The 18,781-nt window shown below is 34.8% G+C and overlaps 1 protein-coding gene across 1 annotated transcript in view; it reads left to right on the top strand.

Moving 5' to 3' along the window:
* Positions 1-18,781, top strand: part of LOC106877729 (proteasome maturation protein) — a 62,455-nt gene that overhangs the window by 16,259 nt on the left and 27,415 nt on the right. The window contains exons 2-5 of the mRNA XM_014926702.3: positions 11,247-11,350; positions 13,486-13,546; positions 13,878-13,979; positions 17,911-18,004. Of these exons, the coding sequence (XP_014782188.1) occupies positions 11,247-11,350; positions 13,486-13,546; positions 13,878-13,979; positions 17,911-18,004 (361 nt within the window). The remainder of the gene's footprint in view (positions 1-11,246; positions 11,351-13,485; positions 13,547-13,877; positions 13,980-17,910; positions 18,005-18,781) is intronic.

Genomic DNA, 18,781 nt, shown 5'->3' with positions numbered 1-18,781 from the left:
CACTGAAAGAGGGGTTCTTGGTGGCAAGGTAGAAGATGTGGAGAAGGACCTAGCAGGCATGGGCCTAGCCTGGCAACAGGTTCATGACATGGCTTGCAGCAATACTGAATGGAGATTTCTGGTTGTCAGATGCCAGATAGGGAAAGGGAGGGGAACTAAGATTAAAACTAAGTACTATATAAATTAAGTCCTTAATGAAATAAAGTGGTGTAATGAGTAAAAATGTATGATTTTGGCTTTGTTGGTGTTGTGAAGTTTGAAGTGTCTTGAGTTTGAAATATATTTTACTTTAGATAGTGATGTGGCGATATTAACTCAGTTCTTATGTAACTATCCTATTACTTTTACTTTTTAAAAATGTCTTTCATCTTAACCCTTTTATGATTATATTTCTTAAGAGATGGACTACTGGCTTATGGATTTCAGTTAATTTTCAATATGATCAACACTTTGGTGTGATTTAATAAAACATTTGTAACTTTATATATTGGTATACTGTGTTGGTGTTCGCCAACTGCTAATGAGAGTTATGATGACATTTCAATTTAAATATAAGCATTCATAGAGGTGCAGCATGGCTATGTGGTAAGAAATTTACTTCCCAGCCACGTGGTTCCAGTTCCACTGTCTGGCATCTTGGACAAGTGTCTGTTAATATAGCCTTGGACCAGCCAAAGCGTTGTGTGTGGGTTTGGTAGATGGAAACTGAAAGATTCGTGTTGGATATAGATATCTATATAAATCTATGTGTGTCTTTGTCCCTCTGTTTCCCATCACTGCTTGACAACCAGTGTTGGTTTGTTTACATCACTGTAACTTAGTGGTTTGGCAAAAGTGACTAAAATAATAAGTATCAGGCTTAAAAATAGTACTGGTGTGGATTCATTTGACTAAAAAAATTCCTTAAAGTGGTGCCCCAGTATGGCTGCAGTCTAATGACTGAAACAAGTAAAAGATAAAAGATATATATAGCTATGACACTAGATATTCTTGTTTTAATGTCTGACTCGATAAGACAAGAGAAATAGTATTGGGGGAGGCAAACTGGTTTCTCAGAGTTCAATCCCTGTTTAGTTAAATATTTCATTTATCTTTCAGTAGGATTGAAATTACTCTAGTCTTTTGATTGATATTCCCTTGAGTCTTACTGAATAGTTTTCTTCATATCCTCTTACAAATGGAATATGTTAAGAAATAGAATTCTTTAAAAGCTCTTTATTTTGTATAAAATATTAAAAAAAAAAACAAGGAAAAAACTGAAAAGAAAAATTCTGTCTTAGATTTGACCTTGCATCTCAGATCTGAAATATTATCGTACTTCTTTTGTCAAGGGAGATTTTCATTGAGAACATTATAGCTGTTATAATGTCTATTCTTCCATGCTGGTATTGGTTACATTGATTTCACTGGTTATACTTTAACTTCTCCCACGTACACAGACAAATATAGAAGATAGGGCAGTTCTTTTTGTTTTTTTTCTTCTTCTATACATGTTAGAAGTGCATAGCAATCACTGCTTGTAAAATTTACTATTGGAAGAGTATTAACAAAGCTCTTACTTCTTATAATCCTTTCTACTTTCAGCACAGAGCTTGAAATTTTGTGGGGAGGGGGCTTGCCGATTGCATCACTCCCGGTGCTTAGCTGGTATTTGTCCGTAGGTTTGGTAGACAGAAACTGAAAGAAGCCTGTCATTTATCGGTGTATATATATATTGATGGATATTAAATTGATTTCTTAATCCTGCTTATTTCAGATATTCTAAAATATACTCACAAAAGGGTTAAAAGATGTCGACCTCTTCCCCAGTTGTCTGTCTGGTCTATGGAGGTAATTTAGCTTTGGGATTACTTCCCAAAGACAAGAGAAATTCTTTCTCATTTTCTTAGCGTCCAACCTTCTTTAGAAGCTCCATCACATATCACTACTGAAATACTGATGACCCTTGCTGCTCAGCACATTGTGTCGATTTCTTGTGAAACCATCACATTGTTGCAATATTATCCTCTGACCACTTCTGTGTTGTCTAGTTGGCAAGATGGCTACTGACAAACATAGTCAGCCTTGTTATTCTTTAATCCCATTACTTGTCTCAGATAGAAGACTGCAGCCATGCTGAGGCAACCCCTACAAGATTTAGTTGAACTAATCAACAAATCAGTACTTATTTTTGAGTCTGCTATTTATTTTATTAGCATCTTTTTGCTGAACTGCTAAGTGACTGAGGTATGTTAAGAAATCTACATGAGTTGTCATGTGGTTGACAGTCCAACACACACACACACACACACACACACACACACACACAAAGTTTCTATCTTACAGACTGGTTCATAACACATTGGTTAGCCCAGTACTTAAAGTAGAAGGCACTTGCCCAAGGTATTGCGCAGTGGGACTGAACTTAAAACTGTGTGGTTGCAAAGCAAACTCAATAAAAATTATATTTAACAGATATAGTTTTTTAATGAATTATTACTTGTATATTTATTGAAAATGAAAAAAACTTTAGGAAATTCTAATCAAAATAATCTAACTCTTATTGTAATTCCTTTTACAGAACAATCACATTTTTTGCTGCCTTTCATGTTTGTGTGTGATAAGTATGTGAATCTTTGTGAAAACTACCACAAGCACATACATATATGGAGTGTGTGTATGTGTGTGTGTATAAAGGTATCAGTTCTTGTATAGAGTCCTTGACTTGGGTATATCAGAAAGTTGATCTGTAGCTGAAGATAAGGCAATGGATGTGTCTGTGAGTGTGGTAGCTTTTGGAATAATTGTTCCCAAGTGATTGGTTATCTGAAAGATATTTTTCTCTGAATGTCATTTCTATATTTCAGCAAATGTGAACCTGATATCTGTACCATTCTTTTCAGATTTTACTTGCTCAGCCTAAAATACCTTACTTAAGTTACATACACATATAGCGTGTTTATGGTTTCAGTTTGTCTTCCCAACAATTTAATTGAAATGGCCCTCCTTAACTGTATAGAACAAAGGCATGTTATTTTCCACTTTGCTAACTATTCTCAATTGACACTCTTATTGAAAAGACTGAGTGCTGATTTCTTGTTAGATTTGTTTATTTTTAGCACTTTGACATCAATTTCTCCTAGATTGAAATACTTTAATAGTTTTGATATGTCTCAGCTTGTTGGAATATACTACTACTACTATTGGGGAAAAAAAGAAATAATTTCTTTTTTGTCTTTTGGAAGTAATCCAAAGGTCCAACACAAGCATGATTGCTTCCATGGATCAGTTGGATTACTTGAGGAAGAGAATGAATTTGCTAAACGTTTCTGACTAGTTCTAATGAAGTATGCCGTCTATACATGTTTCAAATGATTTTGAAAAGATCAAAAATTTGATGGAATTCAATAAAATAATTGACTTTCAAATTTATTGATATATTCAGGTAGTGTTTTGAATATGAATTAACAAAAAGTTCTTACATAAAATTAGAATGAGTGTTTTAATTTAAATATCACTGTCATATTTTACTGGTCGCAATGTGCTTCCAATTCTTTTTTTGATTGTTCTCTTCTTTTATTTTCATCATCATCATCATTTAATGTCTGTTTTCCATACTCGCATTGGTTGGATGGTTTGACAGGAGCTGGCCAGCTGAAGAGCTGCCCGGTCTCCATGTCTGTTTCGGCATGGTTTCTACGGCTGGATGTCCTTCCTAACCAACCACTTTACAGAGTGTACTGGGTGCTTCTATGCAGCGCTGGCACGGACACTCTTATGTGGCACTCATGCCTTTTACGTGGCACCATTACCTATTTTGATTTTAAATTTTGGTGCAATGCCTGCAATTTCAAGGCATGGGATATGTCAATTACATCAACCCTAGTTCTCAACTGGTACTTACTTTATTAACCCTGAAAGTTGAAAGCACAGTTGACCTTGGCAGATGAACTCAGAATGTAAAGATGGATGAAACGCTGCTGAGCATTTTGCCCAGTGTGTGAATGATTCTGCCATCTCATATTAATTAAAAATAGTTTTGTAAAGATAAAACCAGGAACAATCTCAGACAGGATGTTATAAAAAAGTGTTAAGATTCTGATCCCTAAATATGAAGAATGGAAAGATATGCTGTAATTTCTATATAAAACAACATAAAGAGTCCAGTACTAAACTTTGGCATTGGAATTTTTGCTAATCCTAGAACAGGGTGCTGCTACACAGTATAAAAATTTTCACCTTTTCCCTATTTGTTAAAAGCAAAGGATGGCAATAATTTAGGTTTCAGAGAACTACAACTATTCAGTATCCTTAAAGCTCTAAAGGATATGTGTGAAACGTATGTCAACATATTCAATCAACACATTGGGCATTATGGTGTATAATAAAATTACAGATAAAATTCTGTCACTACAGAAAATGCAGATGATGACAGCAGCCTCAAACTTTCTAATCTATCAAATACCATGCCTGTATTACAATTGATAGAGGTGACCAGCAGGGCCATATTTCAACAAGTGAAACCAGTAAATGAATAAAATTAAATGGAATATGCTTCTTTTCTCATCATAGTGCTGAAATAAAATGATGATATCTTGTAAATCTAAGTCACAATATATGGATCCAACTAACCCACTGGTACTCATAAAAAAGTTCCTTAATGTATCATTCTACGAAACAAAAATATATAGTTTATATATTTGTTTAAAATATCTCAACATAATGTTTCAAAACATTGAGAGTCAATTTTTATAAAAAAAACTTTAAATATTTAAGTTTTTTTTTTTAAATGACTCTCTCTCTCTCACAGAGAGAGAGTGAGAGAGAGAGAGAGAGAGAGAGAGAGCATGAAAGGTTGTTTTTTAGATTTCAGAGACATAAAATTGTTCTTTTCTTATGGAAGGATCAAAAGCAGTACCAATTATTGCACTTTGTGAAGTTTTTTTTTTTTTCTTCTGAAAATATGTGGATAAGTGGAGGAAATTCATTCGGGAAAGGGAGTGAGGATGTCAGTGTCCTACATTAATGTGTGTGCAACCTAAAATATCTTTGTTAAAGGATGTGATTGTATTTATGTGTGTAGGTGGTGGTTACGCATGCGTGTGCGTGCACACATGCACACACACACACATATTTGACTAAGTTTCAACAGTAGGTGCTATTTTTGTACATTGCATCAATGTTAGTCAATATGAAAAATGAGTGACTTTATGCAAACATCTATTCATACAAGTTTCTAGTTAAATTCAATGGTAAGCTCTAACAGATTACTTTTAGCTTTATAGGAAAACTTAATCAAAGTATTGATGAAATTTTTTCAAACTATCTGTTTTGATACCAATCTGCCTAACACCACTCTTGAATAATGACAAAGTTATTTCACTTCTTACCACATGGTTTCAAGTTTAGTCCCACTGCATAGCATCTTCAGCAAGTGTCTTCTACTATAGCCTTGAGCCAACCCAAGCCTTGTGAATGGATTTGGTTCGCAGAAACTAAAAGAAGCCTGTCACGTGTGTGTGTATGTCTTTGTGTCTGTGTTTGTCTCCCACCACTGCTTGTTGACCAGTGTTGGAGTGTTTATATCCTTGTGACTTAGCAGTTCAGCTAAAGAGACCGATAGAATAAGTACCCGGCTTAAAAAGAAAATGAGTACTGGGGTCGATTAGTTTGGCTGAAGATTTATCAAATGTGGTGCCCTAGCATGGCTGCACTTTAATGACCGAAACAAGGTAAAAGATAAATGATAATTTTCAGTATATTTCAACAGGAATATGGTCAGAAAAGGGATGCCAAGCCCATACTGGTGCCGTGTAAAAAGCACCAACGTTGGTGCCACATAAAAAGCAACCATACCAGTGCCACATAAAAGCACCCAGTACACTGTAAAGTGGTTGGTGTTAGGATGGGCATCTAGCCATTGAGAGACCATGCCAGAATAGATGACTGGGGCCTGGTGCAGCCCTCTGGCTTGCCAGCTCCAGTCAAACTGTCCAACCCATGCCAGCATGGAGAATGGACATTAGATGAGGATGATGTTATTTTTTAATTTCCTTTTTTTTTTATATAATTTAACATTATTGTTTCCCTGTCATAGTCTCTATTGTCTCAATTGTTGTGTAACCATATCTAGATTCTTAATCTCACAGAAAAGATAAATAATTTTTTTCATTTAGGGTATGTGAAACCTAGTTTATTGTATTTTATTTATTGTAACTTATTGTTCTTGAAAATCATTAAGGAAGTTTACACTTACTAGTCTCACTGGTTACAAAACAAATCAAAACAATCTTGTTATTATCGTTACTCTCTGTCAAAGCATATTGTATAAGGAAAGGAAGATATGATCTAGCTCTAGCAGGAAATATACCAATGTTCTACTCCTTAATTTGTGATATAATTAGTATAGTTTTGTTTGTTTTTCTGTAATATCACTCTTTGTCAATATGTTTCCTGTACAGTTGATCATGAAAACACTCCTATTCCGTAACACTTTATTGAACAGCTAACTAATTATAATTTTGCTTATCAGAACCTCCCCCTTCACCCCCTCTTCTCTTCTTCATGCTTGCATGGATTGTATCGGTCTTCTTAACACATTGTCTCATCACTTGTTAAAACCCATTGTCATTTCTTTAACCCTTCCGCATTCAGATTACTCTGTCAAATGTAATACATATTCATTCACATTGATTTGAATTAATCATGCATTATCTCAGAGTTTTGAGATTTTGATGGTGTGATCGTTTATGTTTTGAATGACATTGTTATGTAGGTGTGAGAGGCCAGATCTGGTCATTTTGAACATAAAACAGGTAGAAAATATTGCGCTGGATAAGGCCAGTTTAAATGCTAAAGGGATCATGGATCTATGTAGATCACTTCTTCACCCAACTTGTCTGCCACATGCATCACATGTCCATACTAACGCAATCACCTTTCTTACTATAACTGAATTCTCTTGTTTCTGTTTTTCTCTCAGCTTATTTGTACTTTGTCATTCTTGCACACTAACGTTACACATTCAGTGGAACATGCTTGCCTCATTTCTTTCCAGCCTTTGCACATCACCTACAGTTCGTACACACACTTCATATAATCTACACTTAATTCAGAGAAAGAATCTCTTTGTAATCAACAGAAGAACTAGCACTCTGAAATGTTTCTACCTTGATCTTACTCTAGTTACTATGCTCCTAGAACATAGGTAACAGAAGCTATGAACTACATCTAAGGAGCCTTCCAAGAATTGCATGGGTACACCTGCTTTAGTGCCAGTCTGAACTGCTTCTCTTCTAAGATGGTTTTCTTCCTAATTAATTGTGCTGTAACTACTCTTTCTGTTACTTTCATAACCTGATTCATCAGTTAAATATCTTGAGCATTTCCTCTATCCTTGTAGCAGTTGATGATGATATTGCTATACTAGTCATTGGGAATGACTCCTTCCTGTACTACATGATTGACAATGAGAGTAACTATTGCAGATCTTAGTTGGCTGAATATTTTCAACATCTAGGCAACTATTCCTGATGGTCCAGCTGTTGTCCCTGCTTTCAAATCCTTAACCTTTTTGTCACCATATTTCTGTAGAAATATACTGCTTTTGCTTTAATTAATTTCATAAATAATGAAGAAATTAGTAAAATAACTTTGTCATTATTTAGTGTTTAGAGGAAGGTTTTAATTTTTTTAGGTTACTTTAAGAAGTTTGTATCACGGGATCAGATGCAGTTTCAGGGAGTTTAATATGAAAAAGGTTAATGACCATTTCAACCATATAGCTGTTTATTTTAATACTTTAAGTGAATCCTGTTTTTTTGGTCAGTTTTGACAATGAGCATTCAGTTTGATCAACTGGTCCACCTACTCTCTCCCATGAATTTTCCTCATTAGTAACCTCTTATTGTAGCAATCCCATGCATCCTAATTCCATTCCTGTTTCATTTTGCTATTTGTAAGGGTATGTGCACCACTTCCAATATGTGTGTGGTTTTTTTTGCCACCAACTTCCTGATTTATATTGATATCCAGAACACTTTTCTTCTGATCCTCACATTGCAGAGAATGTGCAAACTTCTTACTTTATGCATGTCCCCTTGCTAAATATATCTAACTGCTAGCTTCTCTTCCAGTTACTTGATGTTGTTCCTTGCTTCTTTATGGTTACCTAATGCATGCACACACACACACACACCTCTTCCTATTCTTTCACCTTTTAAATCTGACTTATCTGAGAGGTTAAATTTATTCTAACACAGTAGGCACTATTGCCATCTTTACACACTGTATTAGTGTTATCATTGGATGTGCATGTAAATGTGTGACTAGATTTTTAATGAATTGTTATGCAGCTCACGTATCCAAATGTGTCTATATAAACAACCACACAAGCAAGCAATTCAACTCTTCCATACATATCTTGTTCTGCACTATTTATAGAAGTGCTAAGACTGACCAGATAAACAAAGCAGTGAGCTACTTACTGATAGAAAACAGCTTTGTTTAAGCCTTTATGTTGCTCTGATTACAACAACAGTGTCAGTGTGCCAGCTGGAAGGACCTGACTCTTGGCCTTGCTAGCTTAGTGTACCTGGCTCTGAATAGGTTATGTTGGAAGGTACATTTTGCTGTTCTAAGCAATATGAGCACTACTTAATTGAAAGAAGTTTTTCATTAACTTGTAGTATGGAGTGCAAGTTTAAAAAAAAAAATTTTATAACTTGCAAAAAGTCCAGTTTTCATCAAGTTGACCTCTCCTAGATACACATTTCAGTGGTGCCTCTACAGCCCAATAGTCCAACAATTAATGGTGCACTCACTGTGCTACTTATTTCACATCAGATGGTCATGTATACTACTTATTTATAGTACTATTTAAATCTTGAAAGATATAAACATTACTCCTTTCACGTCCTGTCTTCAGTAAATCAAATAAGCTTCCTCGTTCTTTTGGGAATACAGGAAATTCAATATTTTATCTCTATGTCATATTAATTGTCATCATCATCATCATGTATTGTTTGCCTGCAGCACATTGATGATACTACAACGAAAGTTTTCCAGCTGCCTTACCATTCTTGTCCATTCATTGTGTTCTTTGCCTGCTTCTTCATCTACTGCCCATGATAAAAAGAGCTTTTGTCTTACAATATTCAGGAGTTATCATCTTTCACCTACTTGTTGTAACACTCATTCATTTGTCCAATGATGCCTGTAAGAGATGCACAACATTCTCCTATACCTCCACATTTCAAATGCATTGATTATCTTCTCTTCAAGTTTGTTCAGAGTCCATGCTTCACAACCATAAATGTCTATTGACCAAATGAGCACTTGTGCTAACCTTGTTTTTAACTTAGTTGGGACACTTCATCACATTAATGCTTGATGTAAAAATATATTTATATCAGTGTAGTCATGGTGGGTGAGATTGTTTGACAAGATTGATGTAATTAGTGTGGTTGATGTGATGTTTGAATTATTGTAAGTTAATGTAGTTGGATGACAATTTCCATTCTTTAAACATTCTAATTAATGCAATAGTAATCAGATAATACAGCTTCTTTATATTGACTATATCCCTTCTCCCTTCTCTTTTTAAGTAGTTTAGTCTTCTACCTAGCTTTTAGAAATTTTTGTTACTAGGTGAAGTTAGATATCAAAAGTGACTGGTTTAGAAGTTTGAGGTTTGTTAGATTAGTCATTAAATTAAAACTGTGGATTGACAGAATTGTTGAAGCATTGTGGTATTTAGTTATGGTTCTTTACATTATGGGTTCAAATCTTGTCATAGTCAAGTTTGCTTTTCATCCAGTTGGAGTTGACAAAATTAAGTTTGGTCCAACATCGAGGTTGCAATCTCTTTTTTTAAAAAGAAGCCAAAACATATTACACTGTTATCCCTATGGTAATTTATCTTCTAAGCCAAAAATTTGGTTAGTTGTATCCTCCAGATTTCAGTCCTCTGCTAGAAATAGCCTTTAAATCAATGCAATAGGTTGGCAGCATTCTATCAGACAAAATATCTTGTAATGTTTGTTCTAGCTCTTAGCATTCTGCATTCAAATCCAGCTATGATCACCATTGCCTTTCACCCTTCAAGAGTTGATTAAAATAAAGTATGAGTTAATTTAATTGATTTCCTCTCCCCTCAAAATTGCTGATTTTGTGTTAAAATTAGGAATTATCCATTGACCTTTAACCCTGCTGTTACCATATTTCTGTTGAAATAAGCCACCTTTGTTTCTAGAAAATCTAGAAACTAATGAAGAGTTTAGTAAAATATTTTTGTCATTGTTAAGCTGGTGTTTGGAATTTAAATTTACATGAAATTTTGACAGATGGTTTTAATTTAGATTACTTTAAAACAACATGTGAGTATTATAGAATTGGGAGTAGTCTCAGTAAGGTTGGCATCAAAAGGGTTAAATGTTCATACTTCCTTAAAAGTTGTATGCTGATTTTTAATAATTCCATAGTTGAACTTTTAATGTATAATTACTAATAATTAGAAGAAGATTGTTGAAATTATTTTTGTTACTAGTAATAGCCTAGATCATTTTTTATTTATTTCAACAGTGATATGACAAGTCATGTATTTGATATCCTTAATGTATTCGTGTATCTCACTCAAAGGCTTCATGCTATTCTATGTAAGACATTTCATTTCTGAATCAGCAAGGGAGCATCTATGCAGTCACTCAATCTGCTAGAAATAACAGCTGAATTTCTTTCAAAACCTAATGTTTTGTCTTAAATAACAAAGGGTACATTAAACAAAGTAGTCCCTGGTGTCCAAAAAAGATTGAGTGGTCCCAGCTGGTAATGCATTTCATCAGAGTTGATTCGAGATTAAACTGCAACAACAAAAACAACACTACATTTCAATATGAGGCTCAGTTGAAAATTCCATTTAGTTTCACTATGAGTATATTAATGAGTTCGTGATTAGTTTTCAAAGGTAATGATTAGTTTTCAGATTCCCTCATATGAGACTCCTGTGTGTTGTTTTCTTTGTGATCTTTTTACCTTAGTGCTTTCCCTAAAAAGAAACAGTATTCTTCATCATCATCATCATCGCCATCGTTGTTATCGTTTCCACTACCACCATGTCTAGTTTTTAAAGTGAATGGTTTGTCGTGATCCTGTGTTATTTGTGAAGCTCATCATTTTCAAACCTTTATCCATCATACTTTCTAACCATAACCTATCTCTCTGTACTCTTATTACCACTCACTGGCACTATTATTTTTATTTCCCCACAGAATTTTGCATCATTAGATAAGAAAAATACATGTTTTGCGAAACAGCAAGATATAACTCTGCCGACCAGTGGAGAATATGGATTCCATGATGTTATGATCACTGGGTAAGTACACTGAGAACTATTGTTACATTCTGAATTTCTGTACCATTTCTCTTAAACAGTATTTCCACTATAATAATTAACAAGTAACCTATGTTTCTTTTTGTAGTACAAGTATTCTAATTTACAAATATTTTATTTCTTCAGCTTGTCTTTTGATATTATGTAAAGTTGTGGAGTTAGGCATCTCTAGTAAATGACTTGATATGAAACAGAGTTGAAACTGAAAGAAATATGTAGTGGAAGGACCATTTTAGTCATTTGAAGAACTCTCAAAAACTCATAAATTCACTTTGAGTTTATATATCTTAAGGTTGCAAAATTTTTGTCACAGACTGCGACCTGGTCATTGACATAGGTCCACAAAATAGCTTTTCCATAAGTGCAATTAAGAAGCTTGCTTCCCGACCATGTCGTTTTGGGTTCAGTTCCATTGTGTGACACCTTGGATGAATGTCATCTACTATAGCCTTGGACCTGAGCTAACCAATGCCTTGTAAGTGGATTTGGTAGACAGAAGCTGAAAGAAGTCTGTTGTGTATATAAAATGTATGTGTGTGTGTGGTGAGGTGATGCAAACAGGAAAATAGAACTCAAAACATGTCTATATATATATGCCCACGGGCATATGGCTTAGTGGTTAAGAGCGCGGGCTACTAACCCCAAGATTCCGAGTTCGATTCCAAGCAGTGACCTGAACACTAATAATAATAATAATAAAAGTGTCAATGCCCAAAACTCATGGGCCTTGAGTTACTCTGTAACTTCTGCCAATTATTAATAATGTGTATATGTGTGTGTGTGTGTGTGTGTAAACAAGTGTCATCAATATATAAGTGACGTTGTTCATTTTCAATCTTCCCAGAAAATCATGTCTGGCCATGGGGAATTAATTGTGATCTTGGAAACAAGCAAAGGTTTGTGAGAGAAAGGACATGCAGCTGTAGAAAATGTACTTCGACAAATTCTGTCTGACCCATGCAAACATGGAAGAGTGGATGTTAAATGATGATGATACACACACATACACACAACATGTATGGCCAACCAGGAAAAAGGGGAAAGATTGGTGCTCTCTCTCTCTCTCTCTCTCTCTCTCTCACACACTAAGCATTTATTTTTCCTTGATTAAATATTGTTTTTAATCTTGAGTAATAAGGGTGGAGTTCATAATTGTTTTCCATGTATGAGTAGAGATAATTAAGTGGAGTTAGTTAATGTGGAATTTGTAATATTAGCAGTTGGAGTTTCAACAAGTGTTGTGGGACTGTAATGAAAGAAGGAAAATTTGGAGCACAGGGTTGGTTTAATTGGCATGAAGTCATATTTGGAGGTATAGAGGTCATTGTACTCGGTAGTAAAAAAACAGTTATAGAGAGTACAATATAAACTGTTCATGATTGGGAACTTAGTTCTGAGGTGAGTTACAGTCTTGATTGAGTGGATGTAGTGGGTGCTTTCATCCATGAACAGTACATTAGTTTATGTAGCTGCTCTTTTATTCTTTTACCAGTTTCATTAACTGGACTGTGGCCATACTAAGGCACTGTCTTAAAAGAGTTTAGTTACAGGTCAGCTCCTCCTCAACGAGTGTTCACTTTTTAAGTCTGCTACTTATTCAAATGATGATGATGAGAGTGGTGGTGGTGGTCGCGGCAGTGGTAGCGATGGTAACATACTTATTCTGTCTTTTTTTATCAACCAAACTGTCAAGTAACAGGGATGCAAACAAACCAATACTGGTTGTCAAGAATTGAGAGACAAATACAGAAATGTTTGCATGCACACACATGCATGCACATACACACACACACACACACACACAATAGACTTCCATACAATTTCCATCTATGAAATTCACTCACAAGTCATTGGTTGGTCCAGTGCTGTAGTAGAAGACTCTTGCCCAAAGTGCCACACACGGGGACTGAACCTGGAACAACATGGTTGCAAAGCAAGCTTCTTCACCACACAATCATTCCTTTACCTAAAAAGTATTTCATTACTATTATTAGTATCTGAAACCAATGTTACATATTGAAGACATATTTAATTACATACTCTGATGTCTGCTTGATTAGTTGTTCTAATAAATATCTCTTAATATCACTCACTATACTTCTTGTTTCCAATTTCAGTTTGCAGCAGGCACAAAGTAAGCTGGTTGCATCTCATCCTCTGGAGTTGTCTGAGAAACATGTAAGATTTATTTCTTCTTAGCTGTAAGATATATAAGCCAGTGATGATAATGATATTAAAAAAATGATAAATGTTAAGTGCTACTTATAGATAGAGAATTAGAGAGAAACTGACCATAAGATAAAATACTAAACTTCCTTGTTCTGCTTTTATATAATGGATATCTCTCATCATGAATTTATGGCACATTCTCACTTTAATATCTGTTAAATACCCAAACCAGAAATTGCTTTTTTGTTTAATTTTATTGTATGTTTTATTTTATTTTTTTAAAAATTTTTGTTTATTTATTTACATAATTGATTATTTTATTAAAATTTCTCTTTTCAAGTATGCAGGAAAGAATGAAGCAATGGACTTTGCAAATCTTCGAAAAATTCAAGGGATTCATGCTCCTCTCAGACTGAAAATGGAGAGATTAGCTGTTGCTAAGGTGACTATTGCTTTCATTATTGTCTTTTCTATTTGGAGGGAAGTGAAGGAGAGAGTTAAGGTTTGTTTAGGTCATTTAGTACATAATGGTTTGGCTGTGTACTTAAGATCGCTTCTAAACCACAAGGTTTCAAGTTCAATCCCACTGCATGGCTCTTTGGGCAAGTATGTTCTGCTAGAGCCCTGAACCAGGCCTGGCTAACTCGAATTACATTGTGGGCCACTTTAATTACAGAAAGTATTTTGAGGGCTGCTTGTATACTGACAGAATTGAAAGCATTTTGCTTTCTCATGCTATTATTACAATAATAAATGAATGATTGTTTATTCAACATGAAATATTATTGTTGCAAAAACAATATTTTACTTTTCGTTACAATCTTTATTTTTGATAAAATTTTAAAATGTTTGTTTAAATAAACCCATTTCAAGAAAGTATTAAGTGGGCCGCAAGATAAAAGCCTGCGGCCTGTGGGCCTCAAGTTGGCCAGCCCTGCTCTAGTATCTGCTTTGGCATGGGTTCTACTGCTGGATTGCCTTTCCTAATCCCAAATATGTGTGTGTCTGTATGTTTGTTTACATTTTCACCTCTCTGATAATTGCCCAGCTACAAGTGGTATATTGTTATCATTTTTCCCCATCGACAAATTGTCCATCAGTTTTGCACCTTTGAAGTAAGAGCTTCTCTTACTTAAAAAAATAAGTGAGGGCTAGGAAGGGTGTCTGGCAGTAAAACTATGCTACGATACTTTATTCATTTAACCTATGCTAGCATGGAAAAATTGGATGGAAAAAAGCAAAAAAAAAAGCAAATGAAAAAGTATTATAATTTACTCTGAATTATGTTTCTACCTCTCTTCTTCCAAATATGTCTGGAATGTTAATTTAACTACATAATTTCCCCTGTGACTGTTAGATGGCATGTAGTTATGAAATAGTTTAATAATACATGCTGTTCCTAGGGTGGGTATGGATAAATATTGCAACTGGTGTTTGAAGTTAGGGGATCTCTTTGGCAAAATCACTTCTCTGCTTATTTCCTTCCTCTCTTTATCAGTTAGTGAAGGCATGTGACCTAGTGGTTAGAGTATTGCATTCATGATAGTAAGATCATGGTTTCAAATCCCAGACTCGGTTGTGTTCTTGAGCAAAACACTTCATTTCATGATGCTCCAGTCCAGTTAGCTGTAAATGAGTTCAAGACAATAGCCAGGAAGTTAACCCTGTGATGGACTATCATCCTATCCAAGAGGTAGTGTTGTAATTTCAGTCATTTATATGCCATGGAAAATAGGTTTAGCTCTGGCCTTACCAATCCTAAAGATTATGACAGACTGAAGACTAAGTCTTTATTAGTTGTAATGAGGGTTCTGAATATAAAAATGAAAATTTGCTAAATCTGGCTCTGCCTTTGTTATTTTCTCTAATACCATCATTAATAAAAATTAAAAAAATTAAAAAAAAAAAACTTTATTTGTAAAATAATTAATTTCTTTTCTACTTCATCTAAGTGAAAAATATTTGGCATATAAGATGCATTTTATTTTTAATGTCTCAAAAGATCATTCTGGGTCTTATGTGTGAAGTTGAGCCTTCCTATAAGCTTTTACACGAAAAAATTTTTTGCTTTAATAAAAAATTGTGATGTGTCTCATACACTCATGCAGCTTTTATGCCTTCACATATGGTAATATATGATAATAGTGGTGACAGCTGTTTATAGTGGAAATATATTTTTGCCTTGGATAAGAAACTCAGCTTTTGTTCTCCAGTGGCTGTGTAGAGATAATAATCCATACATTAGAAATTCAGAGGTCTAGCAGTACTTGTGAAGAATATGATGTTGGGGGTCATCATCATCATCATCATCATTATCGTTGTTTTAATGTCCTCTTTCCCATACTTGCATGGGTCAGGTGGAATTTGTTGAAGCAGATTTTCTTAGGCCAGGTGCTCTTCCTGTCACCAAACCTTCACCTGTTTCATGGAAGACTGAAAATGAACAACGCTGCTTTTATGACAGTGACACTTGTTTACAAACATCACATGATGTTAAACATGAGTGCATACACATGTGTGTGTTTATATATATCATCATCGTCATCGTTTAACATCCGCTTTTCATGCTGGCATGGATTGGACGGTTTAATTGAGGGCTGGCAAGCCAGAAGGCTGCATCAGGCTCCAATCTTATCTGGCAAAGTTTCTACAGCTGGATGCCCTTCCTACCACCATATATATATATATATTTTGTTATTGCGATACTAATGTTCTGGTGTAGAACTCAATATATGTATTCTTTCCATCTACAAAATCCAGTTGCAAAGACTTTGGTCAGCCTGGGGCTATAGTATAAGACTGCCCAAGGTGCTGCACAGTGAGACTGAACCTGAAACCACATGACTGGGAAGCCAATTTCTTAACCATACAGCCATGCCTGTCTTGGTAAAACAGCAAAGAGTGTGATGTTATGAGTCATGTATTAGTCATGGGTAAAAGAGCAGAGTAAGTCTAGTTTCATGGGTCATAGCTTGTTTTGCTCCACAGATTCAGGATATCACTTTAGCTACCTAAATAGTGAAGTCATTCTTCAAGCTGCATATCTCCTCTAAGCTGACTAATGTTGGTATTTCCAACATCTCTTATTCCAAATCCTATATGATTCACTGTGCTATGCTGTTCCCACTACACATAAACACACTTTTGGGAGTATTGTCATTGTCATCGTCGTCAACATTTAATGTCTGTTTTCCATACTGGCATGGGTCAGATGGCTTGATAGGGACTAGCAAGGCCAAGGGCTGCACTAGGTTCCATAGTCCATTTTGGCTTGGTTTCTACAGCTGGATGCCCTTCCTAATGCCAACCACTTTACAGAATGTGCTGAGTGCTCTTTATGTGGCATCAGCACCCATGCCAAGGCTTTTTATATGGCACATTGGTTTTCAGATATCAATTCTGTTGTGGTGGGTGGGTCTTCTTGGGTACAGCAATGCACCACATATCTTGGCCCTCTGTCATCTTAGTAAGGGTCAGCATTTTGAGATTGGCCTTCAATACTTTGTCCCATGTTTTCTTGGGTCACCCTCTTCCACAACTTCTCTCTGAAGTAAAACATTTTTTTTTTCAGTTGATTTTATCTTTATAGTACTAACAGAACAAAGCCAATTAAAGCCATGTGATACATCTTTCTAATATCTCTCTATATTTTTTCCTTAATAGAAATTCCTTGACTCTTGTCTAACATTCTGTAATATTTTAGGATTCTTTTTGCGTAAGACCGGTTTTGCATTAAACTTTCTTCATTGGTCTATGTTTCCATCTACCCTATATATCAATGTCAGAATTAACTAAATCCACTTAAACTTACACAAAATTTGAGTAGTTGGAATGTATTGAAAATGTGTGTGCAGCATAATCTTCATGCTGCTGTTGATGTTATTGTTTAGCTTTCAAAAGAAATCCAGCCTTGCCTGTCTCCTTTTTTTGGTGGGGCTTCTAGGACTACTTGGTCTAACGAGCCCTTTCTTTTAACCCTTTAGCATTCATAGTAATCCATTAACTATAATGCTTATTTATCCACATTGTTTCAAATTAATCATGTATTATCTCATAAGTTTGTAATTTTGATTATGTGATTGTTTATGTTTAGATTGACATTGTAGGGATGGTGTGAGAAGCCAGATATGGCCTGTTTGGCTGCTAAAGGATCAAGTCTATAGTGGTGTTATTTGAAGGAGTTTAGCTGTTGCTTGTAACAGGTTAAGCAACTATGTAGTAGCTCCCTCATTTGCTCTGCATATTTGACAGTTTGGTTTGGTTTGATAAAATTTCCTAAGTTTGCAGCACCATATACAACTTACACAGTCCAGGCTAATATGAGGAATTAAATAAACAATTTCTAAGAATGACTTTTCCTTGTTTGTTTGTAGGTGCAACACCTGCCATGCTTACCATCTTCCAATGTGTTACTTGACACTTTGATGGGGAATGATGATATTTTGGAATTTGGAGACATCCTTAATAGTAAGTTTCTTACAATTTACTTATTGCTATGCAAAATTCATGATTAAAATTGTTATCCACTGTGTATGTGTGTGCATTGTTACTCTTCGGCTCTAATTCTGTATTAGACAAACAAATATTCAAAATAAATTACATATGTTCATTTTAAGCGTAACATTCAAATATAAAGTATATGTGAGGCCATAGAAATGTGAAAATGTAGCAAGACTTAAACCTGTGTATCTGCAATAAATTTACTTCCTATTATAACATTTTTATGACAAGACATATTAAATTTTGAGAGCATTTTGAATCCTAGTATGTGCGTCTTTTGTTTCTGATATCTGCATTTTGATTGAACTTTATGAAGCAAAAGATGAGACAACATGTAAATGTTTGAAAAACAAAAACCTTTCAGCAATGCAGATTACAAATTATGTAAAGTGATGTCAATAAATGAAAACAAAGAGGAAAGATACTGTATTACCTTACATAGGTTGTTTAATGATTCTATTATATTTTGAGAAAGATTTCGCTTTTTAAATAGAAGAAAAAATAATCAGAGTTTGGAGAAATGTATTGTTACTGGCATACCATCCTAGTGTGTTGTGACATTTTCTGAAAAATTTGTTTTTGTTGTATAATGCTACAAGTGGTAACACTTCATTGAATTTGCATGAATTTTATAAAAAAAGAAAAAAAGCTATTTGTGATTTACTTAAGTACGATAGTTAGCTTATTGTTAGATTATGTAGATGCAAGCATGGCTGTTTGGTTAAGAAGTTCATTTCACAACCA

This window comes from Octopus bimaculoides, chromosome 13, assembly GCF_046866305.1.
Source record: "Octopus bimaculoides isolate indiv1 chromosome 13, ASM4686630v1, whole genome shotgun sequence".
Lineage (NCBI taxonomy): Eukaryota > Metazoa > Mollusca > Cephalopoda > Octopoda > Octopodidae > Octopus > Octopus bimaculoides.
Note: the sequence above shows the minus strand (reverse complement) of the source record. Positions and strands in the feature narration are given on the sequence as shown.